At 37.3% G+C, this 13,371-nt stretch overlaps 1 protein-coding gene across 3 annotated transcripts in view; it reads left to right on the top strand.

Annotated features, from left to right (window-relative positions):
* The first annotated feature begins 1,325 nt into the window (after positions 1 to 1,325).
* Positions 1,326 to 13,371, top strand: part of MAP2K4 (mitogen-activated protein kinase kinase 4) — a 73,572-nt gene continuing 61,526 nt past the window's right edge. Inside the window, exons 1-2 of one of the 3 annotated variants that reach the window (XM_011933240.1) lie at positions 1,326 to 1,518; positions 12,935 to 13,109. In XM_011933240.1, coding sequence (XP_011788630.1) covers positions 13,071 to 13,109 — 39 coding nt within the window. In that variant the 5' untranslated portion in view covers positions 1,326 to 1,518; positions 12,935 to 13,070. Of the gene's footprint in view, positions 1,519 to 12,927; positions 13,110 to 13,371 lie in introns of those variants that run through there. The other 2 variants (XM_011933241.1, XM_011933242.1) reach the window with 2 other exon arrangements.

Genomic DNA, 13,371 nt, shown 5'->3' with positions numbered 1-13,371 from the left:
TTTACAATCTAAACTGATTATTTACAGTCTAAAGTAATTATTCTGGCTGCCGTGTGGCATATATATTGAAAGGAGGTAAGAATATAGTTTAGGGAGACCTAATAAAGCTGTGGCAATATAGCTAAAGCGTAATAGTCATCTGTTATGACTTTAATAATATTAAATTGATGACAGTTGAGGTAGAGAGACTGAGGAAATTTTGGAAGTAATTAATAAATATTGGTGATAATTTGAATGTAGATGATGACAAGGAGGAAGGTGTTCATAGTGACTTGTAGAATTCTGGCTTGAATTAATGGGTTCACCTGCGATTACTGTGATGGAGACTACTGGGTATGGAGCATCCGTAAATGGGGGTCATAGGGCAAGATAGAGTTTTAGATATATTAAGTTTGCATATTTTATTAGTGATATCAAAACATACATATATAGTGTGTGTGTATATATGTATGTGTATATGTACGTGTGTGTCTGTGCTTATGTGCATGTATCACATACTGTGGTGTTGAAAATGAGTCTGGTGCCAGAGGTGAGGTTGTAGATTGGAGATAAAAAGTTGAGAATTGCTGACATATAGATGAAAGGGTTGCCTAGGAATAGAGAGTGAGAATGTATTTTGATGAGAAAATTGGGTCCGGGGCTGAGCCCCAACAAAATCTAACATTTAGAGGTTGGATAGAAGAGAAGGGACAGGCAAAAATTAAAAGATACTTGACAATTAGGAAGCAAACTGGTAGTATGTGATGTTATAGAAATCTAGCATTGTTTCAAAGTGCAATTGGTAAGGAATTATGGTTGGCTATGTCTAATGTTCTGAGAATGCTAGTAAAGCTACCCTCTTGGCAAAAGCTCCCGAGTTATACTTTAAACTACTCTTAATTTCTTACATACTTGGGAAGAGGTTTTAGCTGCCACTGGAAATTGGAGCCTAAACAGGGAAAGGATCTCATGAAAACATGTAGCCTATAGATTTAGGGCAGTTTTGCTTACCTTTTCTTGAAGAAGCATAGCCCAGAAAAACTGTTCTAAGGGTAAACTTTGAGTACAACTGACACAGGATCAGCTCTTAGGAAACAGTCAATAGCAGCGTGATGCAAACATGAATGTTTGTCTTGTCCTCTTTAATGTTACTCTTTTCCGTGGTGATAAAACATTTCTTTGTATTTTATAAATCAGTACTACTTCAAAATACTGCAGACTTATCTAATTTGTCTAATACATTCTGTTCACTAAGTATGAATATCAGAATTTGAAATTTTCTATTTACAGTGTTTGAGCCATTCTTTTGGACATTTCGTTTTTCAGTTTTTCCTTTTGCCTCATCTTAGATCACAGCAAAGATACTCATTTGTTAGTAGTGCCAGGAAGCAGGCAGTTTCCATGGTAACTGACAGACCGAGTTTACTGTGGAAATTTCCGGAATTAACAGAGCTGCATTGCAGAAGGATGCATAAAGCAGTATTCATCTAGAGATCGTAACAGTACGGACACAGAAGAACAGTTGCAGTGGTGTGCAGGGTATGTCTTACCTTTATTTTCCTGTCTAAGGAAGATTAGTCATATATATGTGTGTGTGTGTGTGTGTGTGTGTATGTATATATATGCTGAGGAGACAGTAAAACAGCTTGAGGCATTTTAGTATATGCTGGCTTGATAGAGTTAAAGTTGCTTAGGAAAAAGAAGGGAGAAATGATTTGGGAAAGAAGGTATATTTGATAGCATTGGGAAGAAATCAGGATCAGATGATCGAGGTAGAAGAATGTGAGTGAAATAAGAGGAGAAAACATACTTCAAACTAATTAAATAATGAAAGGTTCTTACGGATAGTGGTTCTAGGCACAAGAAGATATTTATTGAAGGAAAATAGTAGACATTCTCAAGTTTGAGAAAGCAAGTTCTTGTGTCCAGGAAGAAGAAATCTGTTAAGATAATTAGCTATTACTTGCTGAAAGGTAGATATGAGAGATGTCCAAGATATTAAACAAGGAGGTTTGCTGACATCTTAGTGTACTTACCTCAGTGATAAGAGAATCCTAGGAGGGTTTCTGCCCCTAATTCCACTCCCTGTTGATTGGTGGGGGATTTTCAAGAAAAATTCTGAAATGTATCTTGAGATTAAATTCTGGAAACTAAGCTATAGGATTTGGGCAGATAATTGAAGGTGCCTACCATACAGAGCATAATTATAAATTTAAAAGCGAAAAAGGATATAGAAAATATGATTTAGATTATTTGCATGATAGATGCAATTTAGGTTGCTAGATATCATTTGGTATCATTTATATCATGTAGTCAGCAAACTACAGCTCATGAGCTGAATCCATCCTGTTTGCTTGTATTTGTAAGTAAAGTTTTATTGGAACATAGCCACACCCATCCCTGCAAAGCCTAAAATATTTGCTATCTGATTCTTTACAGAAAAAGTTTGTGACTCGTGATTTAGATGGTGTACTGGATTTTTCAAGGCTTCTGTGAGATTACCACGAACTTGGTGGCTTAAAACAACAGAAATTTGTTCTCTCACAGTTCTAGAGGCCAGAAATCTGAAGGTGTTGGCAGGGCCATGCTTCTCCCAAAGGTTCTAGGGGAGGATCCTTCCTTTCTTTCAGCTTCTGGTACTGCTGCTCTTCCTTGGCTTGTGGCAGCGTAACCATAATCTCTATCGCCTTCTTCCCCTGTGTCTGTCTTGTGTGTCTCTATCTTCTTCTTTTCTTTGTTTGGTCTCTTAGAAGAATAGTTACTTTATTTAGTGCCCACCTAATCCAGAATCTCTTTTTTGAGATCTTTAATTTCATCTGTAAAGATAGGTTACTTTCTGAGATTCTGGATGGACATATCTTTTTTTTTTTTTTTTTTGTACAGACAGTGTTGAAGAACTGGGTTTTGGCTTCTTAAGTCACATTGTGTATTAGGGATAGCCAGTTCTTAGTGTTTCCTTTGACCTGCTGGAGAAGATATTAAACTCAGGTTTCAAAGGCAAGGTGATAGAGGCATAGTTGAATCATAGAAGATAGCTTTTGTGATGCAAACATAACCAGTAGAGTAAAGGGAGTACTAGAAAATTCACAGGAGAAAGACTACTAAAATATTCACAGAAAGCTGATGAAGACCAGTGCCTTATGCTTCATATTGTTCTCTTGTCTCTTCATATTTTCTCCCCTTAACTCCCACCTCCAAAAAAACAAAATGAATTTGAAATTTTAATGAAAAATAGTTGGCACGAAAACAGAAATCACAGTTTTGAGGGATGGCTCATGGCTAAATTATGGCACTGGGAAATATATATATGATTCAAAAGAAATAGACTTAATAAGCAAGTAGAGGAGTGGCAGTGTAGAAAGTATACACCAATGTAAAGACCAGTGAACCTGAGACTTGGCTTTTATTGAGAGCCTTTTTGTCACTGTGGGAGTATACAAACTATTGGCCTAGGCAGGAGAGAAGGTCTGTGATATTTTTCCTCTTCTTATATGGGCATATTTGTAAACCATAATAACACTGGTAGGTATCTATCTTTGCATTCCCTGGAAGTCTCATTTACCATATTTGGGTATATTCTGAAATGTTTAAAAAGTGATGAATTCACATGGTGAAGAACCAAATAGTAGGCAAGGGATTCCAATGTAGGTGCTGGAGCTGCAGAAAAAAGTCACCTAATATTGCCTATATTCTCACCTGCACACTTTGAAATGAAACTTCTGATACACACTTTATGGAGATGATCATCAGAAGAATTAAACAAATGGTTAATCCAAATTAGGGTTCACTAAGAGTAAGTAAGCAGTACCCAACTAGCCTAATACACTTTTTTGGGAGTGTTACTAGGACTGTAGAGCAGGAGTTTGGCAGAGACTAGGTGTATCTTGATTTCAACCTTCATGGGCACAGAGGAGAAAGACGAAGCCCAATACAGTATTTTCAGGAAGTTTCTTTCTTTTTTTTTTTTTTTTTTGAGGAAGTTTCTTAGAAGGACAAGAGTGAAGTCTGCGTTTTCTTTTCTTTCTAATCAAATTCTGTTAGTCTGTGGCCATGTATATTCTGAACACCAAATAGGAAGCCATGGGAATGAAAGTTTTTATTTTCTTCCTTTAGCAAAACATTTGAATTGTCTGCCTAAATAGCTTCATAGAAAGATGCAAATTCCCTTGAATCCAACTACAACTAGACTTTAACTTTTAATTTTTCTGTTAGTATCATGAGTATATGATAACAATATCATAAGGAACTAGAATAAAATCAGGTGTAAAGCACAGATTGGGATTAAATTAAGCTGGTTGATCATAGTTTGCATGTACAGTCTAAACTTTAAGCAGTATAAGGTACTCATGAATACCCTAGATTTCAAGTCTTTGTATGATGTAAAATAAATGTGTCTATATGTAGAATTTATTTCTATAAAATTGTTTTCCTTTTCTTGTTGACATGTTTAGGTAAGTGTCTCAAAAATAATAAAAGTAAGCTTGAGGATGTTTAATAAGTAGGTGTTCAAAACACAACTCACATAGTAATAGTATTAAGAATTAGCTAATAGATCACAAATGAAAGTCGTTGAGACTCTTGGTTTTTAATTTGCTTTAAGAACTAAATTTCTGACTTTGTAAAAGCAATTTGAGGTTTGTAGTGCAAAATGATATATGAGTAGCAGTGTCCTGCTAAAATATTTGTTAAGAAACATAGATGAAAATATGAAACACTGAAAATTAAGATGATTTAACTCCCTATAGGATCTAATAATGGATACTAATAGTAACACAGCCAGAATAAGGAGAATTTTTACCCAGGGTTTCTTTTATAGCAGAGGCTTCATCCCTTTTCATGTTTATTTCTTCTCCTGCCCACACTAGTAACTACCAGAAAAAAACTGGGGAGGGATGGGAAGAGGGAGGAGAAATGGATGCTGACGAATTTTATCTGGGAAGTGTGGTCATTATGAGTAAAGTGTTCTAGGTGGAAGTAGAGAAGGATTGTAGTAACAGTATAGTGCTGCTGTGCTGCCCAGTATAGACTTAGGATTGTATTTTTCTGTTGCTGTTGCTGGTTCAGAATACAGTATTAGAGACCAAGGAAGTTGGAGAGAGGAGAATTTACCATGGGAGCAGTGAGTACTCTAATTCGTAATATACTAGATCTAGATATCTCAAATCTGCCTTTGAACCATAGGCATGTAATGGGCAAATCCCTATCAGACAAGTAGAGTGCAGCCCGAGGATAATCTTCTTTTTCTTTCTCTCCTTCTCTCAACAGTTTTATCGAGGTATAGTTGGCATAGAATAAACTCTACATATTTAAAGCATGTAATTTGCTAGGTTTTGACATATGTGTACATCTGTGATGCCATCACTATAGTCAACTTAACATATCCATCATTCCCAGAATTTCTTCCTTCTCGTTTTAGTGGGTTTTTTAGTTTTTTGTTTTTTGTTTGTTTTTTGAGACGGAGTCTCGCATTGTTGCCTGGGCTGGAGTGCAGTGGTGTGAACTTGGCTCACTGGGAACCTCTGCCTCCTGGATTCAGGAGATTCTCCTGCCTCAGCCTCCCGAGTAGCTGGGATTACAGGTGCCCACCACCATGCCCAGCTAATTTTTTCTCTACTAATTTTTAGTAGAGACAGGATTTCACCATGTTGGCCAAACTGGTCTCAAACTTCTGACCTCGTGATTCGCCCACCTCGGCCTCCCAAAGTGCGGGGACTACAGGTGTGAGCCATTGCGCCTGCCCTCTCGTTGTAGTTTTTATGTTTAGACATTTGATTTGGTTAATTTTTCTCTCTTCCACATCTACATTTAACATACTCTATCCATCCTGTAGTTTTTAAATATATGTAATGTGGTAAATGTTTCATTGTCTTTATTAATTCTAGTATTTTTGTCATTTCTGGGTCAGTTTCAATTGATTGATGTTTTCCTCTTCATTACGGGTCATATTTTTCTGCTGTTTTGTGTCCTGTGGTCATTTTAGATTGCGTGCTGGAGATTATTGTGTGATAGCTGTTTTTGTATTTTCTTAAATGTTTTTGAGTTTTGTTCTTTGGTTAAGTTACTTGGAGATACTTTGATCCTTTCAGGTCTTGCTTTTTAGCTTTCGCAGATGAGACTACTCTGAGGTAATTTTGCCTCACTAGTAAGGTAAAATCCTTCTAACTACTTTATTGGATTCCAATCAGGAAGTTTTCCACTCCAATGGCTAAGAGTAGGAACGGCCTTGTATGAGCCTGGGTATCATTCCCTCTTAATCCCTTTAGGTGGCTGCTGCTTCAGGCTTTAGAGGTTCCTCACAGTCATCCACTGATCAAGGAGGGCCCTCTGCATATCTGTGGGGTTCTCTTTCTGTGTAGCTCTCTCTTACCCTGTACTCTGCCATGTGAACTCTGGCTACATTGGTCTCCCTAGGTTCCCAGATCCTTGTCCTCAACACAAGGGTACTGCCAGGATCTGCCTAGATCTCCCTCCCTGTATCACAGTTGGTGAACTCTTCGGGCAGTAAGCTGGGGACAGTTGTAGGGCTCATCTTACATATTTCCCGTCTTTCAGCGTCTGCTGCCCTTTGTTTCCTGATGATTTCCAGTGTCTTCCAGATTGCCTATACATTCTGTTTTTTTCAGTTGTTTTAGGTATGAGGGTAAGTCTGTCTCCTGATACTTCATAGTAGGACAAGTGAAGGTGCCACATTGACACTCACTGTGAGACGGAAACAGGAATTGTGAAACTAGGGAATAATATCTTTGAAGACTTTGAGAAAGAGCATCTCCAAACAAGATATCTTGCAGGATTCAAAATAGTTTCTTACAATAGTGACTGACATTCTTAATACAGTGAAAGAAGTCATGGCGTTTATAAAAATGGATTGGAAAAATCTCAAGGAGAAAACAGACTGGATGGATAGGCAGCAAGATTATAGAAAAGGGACAGATGAGGGAAAGACATAGTTAGGGACCTGAAAAGCAGTGGTAGAGTGAAATCCCTTTTGATGCAGTTGTGAATATAAATGATACTACACGACAGCAAAAGAATGTGAAGGCAGTCATTGATTTGAAAGCATACCAATTACTGAATTTCTTAAAACTGTAAATTCATAAACACAAGGGAAGGTAAACAACAAACTGGGAAAATATTTGCAATGCAGGACAAGGGATGATGGTGTTAATAGGTAAGGAACTTGTTAGTAGAAGCAGCGGTAACAAAACAAACACCTGGACTAGGAAGGCTCAGGGGTGCTATCTTAGTCAGTTAATCATCAGAAAAAAAGACACATTTGTTCACCAGATAGCATAAGAATGTTCAGCTCTAGCAGTTGAAAAGAATGATCTAACTCTAACACCTTTCAAATTGGCATGAGGAAAAAGGTGCTGTTGACTAAGTACAGTGGGCACCTTTTGGCTGATAGTACTCCTAAATCAGTGCAGGCTTGGTACACAGCCATTCCAGTAGTGATACCAATTATTTAATGACGGTGTTAAAATATGTTAAGTGAAATCTGTAAGCAGTAGGTATAATATGCTATTTTTGCAAACTATTCCCATAGTATAGAAAGATACAAAGTAATATGTACTAAATTGTGAACAGTGGTTTTTTTCTGGATTATGATTGATTTTTCCATTTTCCTTTTTATCTTCTACCTTTGTAGCTTTAGGAGGGATTTTAGATTTGGTAATCTGGTTGGAAAAAGAAGTTCAAGTTCTGGTTCTGCTGCTGAATTTGCACAGCAAACATACTGCATCTAATAGAGGGTAGGGGTGAAGGTAGATGATGTGGCTAGAGCTGCCCTAATAACCCTACTTGACTGGCCACTGTATTTCTTAAAAAAAGCAAGGCTACCTGCCTATATACAAAGTCCCAGGCAGCTTCATTAGACATTGTATAGAAATACAACTTTTCTCGGTGTCCAGTCTGATTGATGTTCTGGGACATTATGTCACGGTTCTTTGTGTGTGTGGTTTTTTTTAATCTGTAGGATTTCGGAAATTTCAGACTAGTAGATTAGTCTGGGTCAATAAAAGGACAACAGCTAAAATACAATAATTTTGATTCAGTATTAAATTTAAGTTAACAGACACATTTGTTATTTCTATCCAGAAGATAACAATCAGGAAGGACATGCAGGCTTAAAAAAATTAGTTTTCAGATTTTAATCTAACAAGATAAATCTCTGATATCAAAATATAATTTCTGTACATTGGATTGTACTTTTAGTAAGGCCTGTATTATATGAATTCATGCCCTATATTAAGTATTCTATCTATAATCTTGCATGTTTTGAAAAAGTTAGGACCATTCATATTTCACTTCTTTTGAATGTCTGTGACATCTGTGGCAGTTTTTCCGGGTACATGTGTGTGTGTTTTCTCTAGAATGTGGAACTGCTAAGTCTCTGGGAACCAAGAATTGTTAGATGTGGAATAGTAAGGCTCTGAAATCAGGGACACCAGAGTTAAGATTTTTGTGTGTGTGTGTATTTTGTGTGTGTGTATTTTGTGTGTGTGTATCTTAATCAGATTGTATTGCCTTATTCATGTGTTTTTTGCGGGGTACTGTGGTATGGACTAGAGAATTTGGAGTGACTCATGAAGAAACCTTGGAATGACACATGAAGGATGATAGGAAAGTCATTCTGAGGCAGGATGCTTTACTGAATTGTTTTCAACCAGGGTATCAGACATCAGGAATGAGTTCAGGAGAATGGAAACATGTTAGGTGCTCTACAGGTTCAGAGATACTTCTCCAGTAATGAACTATAGAAATGACCCCTGAAAGTATAGTCTTAAGATTCTATTCAAGGAAATACTTTTGGCCTGTTGTCTAGAACTGCTCTGTGAATTTGGAGACAGCATCATCGGCCCCCAGCCACTAAATGCTAATTGCACTTCCCAGTGATTGTGATGACCAAACTGCTGCTGACACTGGAGGTGTCCGGGCACTACTTCCTTTGAGAGTCATTGGGAAATAAAATAATGCTAGGGGCTGTATTAAAAGTAAGTTTGTTTGCATCTAAACAACAGCCAGGATAGGAACAAATAGTAGCTTAAACCAGATAATTTATTTCCCTTTTCCATAGAAAAGTCTGGAGATAGGAAGGCTAGGGTTGGTGTAGTGTCTTCATTGTTATTGGAGTCAGTGCTGTTTTCTGCTCCATCATTCTCAGGACATGATTTCACTTCTGCAGGGCATTGAAGGTGGCCGGAGCTCTAGTCATTACCTACATTCCAGGCAACAACAAGGAGGTTGGAGGAAAAGGAAAAGAGTCTTTTTTCCAACTGAGTTAGCTCCTTTTAAGTACTGTGTTCCTATTTTCCACCTCTAACTGCAAGGAATGTTGGTGACTTAGCTCAGGCTGCAAAATACCACACACTAGGTGGCTTAAAAAACATAATTTATTTCTCACAATTCTGGAGACTAGAGAGTCCAAGATTAAGGTGCTGGCAGGGTAGGTTTTAACCTGAGGCTTCCTCCCTTGGTTTACAGGTGGCCACCTCTCACTTTGAGCTCAGATGACCTCTTGCACATGTGAGAAGAGAGTGAACTCTGTGGTGTCTCTTGTTGTAAGGACACTAATCCCAGTGGATTAGGGCCCCACCCTTCATTAACCTTCATTGAACCTTCATTATCTTCTTATAGGCTCTGTCTTCAGTACAGTCACATTTGGGGTTAGGGCCTTAACATGTGGATTTTGAGAGGGAACACAGTTCAGTTGATAGTAATTGGGAAGTGTAGCCTTTTAGCTGGGTGCATTGCTGCCCCAAGTAAATGAGGATCGTGTTAGGGAGGATGAAGAGGAGAATGGATGTTGGGTGACAGCTGATAGTTAACTGCCACAGTGGCTGTTGTCTGAGTTTTCCAGGTTGGTAATGAGAACCTTGGGGTTGGAATCCTATGAAGTGTTCATTGGAGGCAGGTGAGGGTGATCTGTATAAAATAATGCACAGAAAATTATGAAGGGAAAGATGAGGGATTTTAGGAATTATTTTTATTTTGGGGAGTACATAGTAGGTGTATATATTTATGGAGTACGTGAGATGTTTTGATACAGGCATGCAGTATCTAATAATCACATCATGGGAAATTGGGTATCCATCCCCTCACGCACTTATCCTTTGTGTTACAAACAATCCAGTTATACTAGGAATTATTTTTGATAAAATATAGTCCCCATTCTCAAGAAAGTGATATCCCAAGGAAAAGTCAGGGAACTTTTTTTTTTCTTTAAGAGTATAATTGTAGGCAAATATTTATCAGCAAATAAGGGCAACTTTGCATCTTCATTGGTTTCTGTTTTTCACCAATCTTCTCATGGGGTGTGTTTTCTACTGTTTATGTTCTTTCTTTCCTAGGCCGCTTACATAGTTTAGGACAGAAATTGATTGACTGCAGAGTTTAATGGTAAGGTTCTGGTCCGGTTCCTGTATCTAGTCACTCCAGCGCTGTATCCGTAGAGTCCTTCTGTGGAAGCCATCGTGGTTGTACCAACTGTTAAAACAATTTCTGTGAAATGGACTCAGTTTTACTGGAAAGATTGCTAGCCCAGTATAAAGATGAATGTATGAACATGCCTTGGTGATGTCATAACCGTGGCATGTTTTTCTGTGTTTTTACAGCACTTTTTCTTTGTAAATGAGAAACTTGGAACTCTGGGTAGGAATCACATTCTCCTCTTCTAACAGCTTTACTGAGATATAATTCACGTTCTGCAATTCACACATTTAAAGTGTATAGTTCAGTTGCATTTAGTATATTTACAGAATTGTGCATCTGATACCTTATTCAATTTTTGGATATTAGCCCAAGTAGATACCCTGTATCACTTAGCTTTCAACCTATTCATTTTCAAAAAGAAAAAAAAGGACTTTATCCAGGAACTATACAAAAAGCTACAGTGAGCTAAACTATTACTATTAGTAGAGATATTCCATAAATACTAAAATTTGATCTTTAAAGTAATAGAGATAATATTGTAACCATTTTCAGTTCTCAAGAATGCTAGCATAAGTATTATATAGTGGTGTAGTCATGAAAGTCATAGTACATCATCTTTACCATATTCTCTAGGTTAGAGGCAAGTCACAGGTCCCACTCACACTCAAAGAGAAGTACCTACACAAAAATATGAACACTAAGAAGGTGGGGATCATGGGGACTTCTTGGAGCCTGTCTGCCACAGCCCTTCAATTAGCGAACACTTTACAAAATTTTGCTTCCAATTTACAAGTAATCTTAATTAACTTTTTTTCAGCTTCCCTCAGGGGTAGATTGGTGCTGTATATTTCACCAGTAATTAAACTATGCCATTGAGATAGTATTTATTTGCCAAAGATTATGGAACAGTAATCATGATACATGGAACTTCTTCATGTTAGAACTTTTTTCAGGCTTAATCGTCTACTTCATGAAAAAGATTACCAAGAAAAGTTTCCTATTTTTGCCTAGACCTGAGTTCCATCCTAAAAGATCAGTTCTGGCTTCATCTTCACCTAAATGGTCACTTATGCTACTGATTTCCAGGCTTCTTGTGACTCTGGATGCTAGAGTATCAAATAATATGGGTGAAAGGATTTTGAACTGAAAAGCACTTGAGTGAATGAAAGCTGGTGTTATCACCTAGTATGATTTGAAAGTCTGTTACTTGGAACACTGATTTAGTAAATTGTTATTTAGACCAAGTGTATGAATCTTTGAAGTGTAACTTTGAACCTTAATATTAGAACATACGATTATTCTCAGGGTGGGGGTAGACTTTAAAGTTTTAAGTTTTTGGGGAACCTTAAAAGTTGCTACAGAAAACCATTCTACTGATTGGAGAAAACATTCCTAAATTTTGGAAGAAGAAAAATAAATGACCAAGCACATAAACTTTCCCTGTTGGTTTCATAGGATCGGAGTTAAAAATAAATCTTAATCATTTCATATGAAACTGAAAAATGTAGTTGATATTTAATGATTTTTTTTCATTGTGTGTGTGGTTGATAGTTTGTTCCTACACATTGGGTTTGGTGTGTGTGTGTGTGAGAGAGAGAGAGCAAGAGAGAGAAACAGATTGGTTTTACATTTCTCATTGGATTTACTTTTTTATAAAGCATGGTTAGAAGTTAATACTTTGATCTCCAGGTTGAGATTTTGGAGATGATTTTTTATTTAATGGAAATATGTAATGAGTGAGCTCTTTTGTCTATGAGCCACTTATTTTTTATCCCATTGCTTTATCGAACGAGGGCTGAAAATTTCAATTTTGAATAGCACATGGCAGTTTTCCTCTTAGAGCCAGCAGCTATTCAGTTGACTGTTCTCCCACCTCAGCATGGTATTAACAAGAACGGGACAGTATACTAAGGCACTATTTCCCAAACATTACTGGAATCATCTGGGGGTCTTTAAAAATACTGTTTTCTGACTCCTGTCCCTGGATAATTCAGATTTAATTGCTATGGGATGATACCTGGGCGTTGAGATTTTAAAAATCTCCCCCAGGTGATTGTAAGGTACAGCCAACTTTGGGAATAGTTGTACTAACTGAAGATTGAGGCACTGGAATAACTATTGTTGGGTAAGATAGGATAAGAACTTTTTTGCAGTGAGGTTCGCAGCTCTTGGGATTCTCACTTGATAATGCTGTTTGGATAAATCCTTATCCAAGTTTGAATAAGATCTTGTATTTAGAAATGAAAACTGATCCGCAGAATTAATAAATGGGAATTGTTTAAGTCTTCTTGGGAATTTGTTTTTATGAATCCCATTGAAGCTATGTCTATTGACTACCTAAAACTAGATCATTCTTAATCCAGTGTGTAAAAAACCAGGATGACACAAACGAAAAACTTCAAAAACCTGGAGGTCAGACTATTTTAGTAATTTAGAAAACATTTTTCCCACACATTAATCAGTACTAAAAGAAAAAAGTTAAAACCTATTTAAAATGTGGAAAAATTGCTTCCCAATATTTTAACAGAGAGAGACTGAGAACACACAGCATTGAGTCATCAGGAAAACTGAAGATCTCCCCTGAACAACACTGGGATTTCACTGCAGAGGACTTGAAAGACCTTGGAGAAATTGGACGAGGAGCTTATGGTTCTGTCAACAAAATGGTCCACAAACCAAGTGGGCAAATAATGGCAGTTAAAGTAGGTGATGCCATGATTATTTTTGGTACTTTAATCCATTAGGTGAAATTTCATGGTGCAGTAATACCACTGTTGTTGTGTTCCTACTCTTGTGGTAAATGTGGGTGTTTAAAAACTTGTTTCTCCAACTCCTTTGAGGGTGTTCTGTGTAGAGGTTTCTTACTGGTGGCACATTTTCTATCTCTTTGGAAACATGAGTGTATGAAGTGTGCATGTTGATTGCATTTTTGGCATGATGCATTAACATGTTTTAAACTTCAGG

The sequence above is a fragment of the Colobus angolensis genome, unplaced genomic scaffold, assembly GCF_000951035.1.
Source record: "Colobus angolensis palliatus isolate OR3802 unplaced genomic scaffold, Cang.pa_1.0 Scaffold125, whole genome shotgun sequence".
Classification (NCBI taxonomy): domain Eukaryota; kingdom Metazoa; phylum Chordata; class Mammalia; order Primates; family Cercopithecidae; genus Colobus; species Colobus angolensis.
This window is presented reverse-complemented; position numbering and strand designations above follow the sequence as displayed.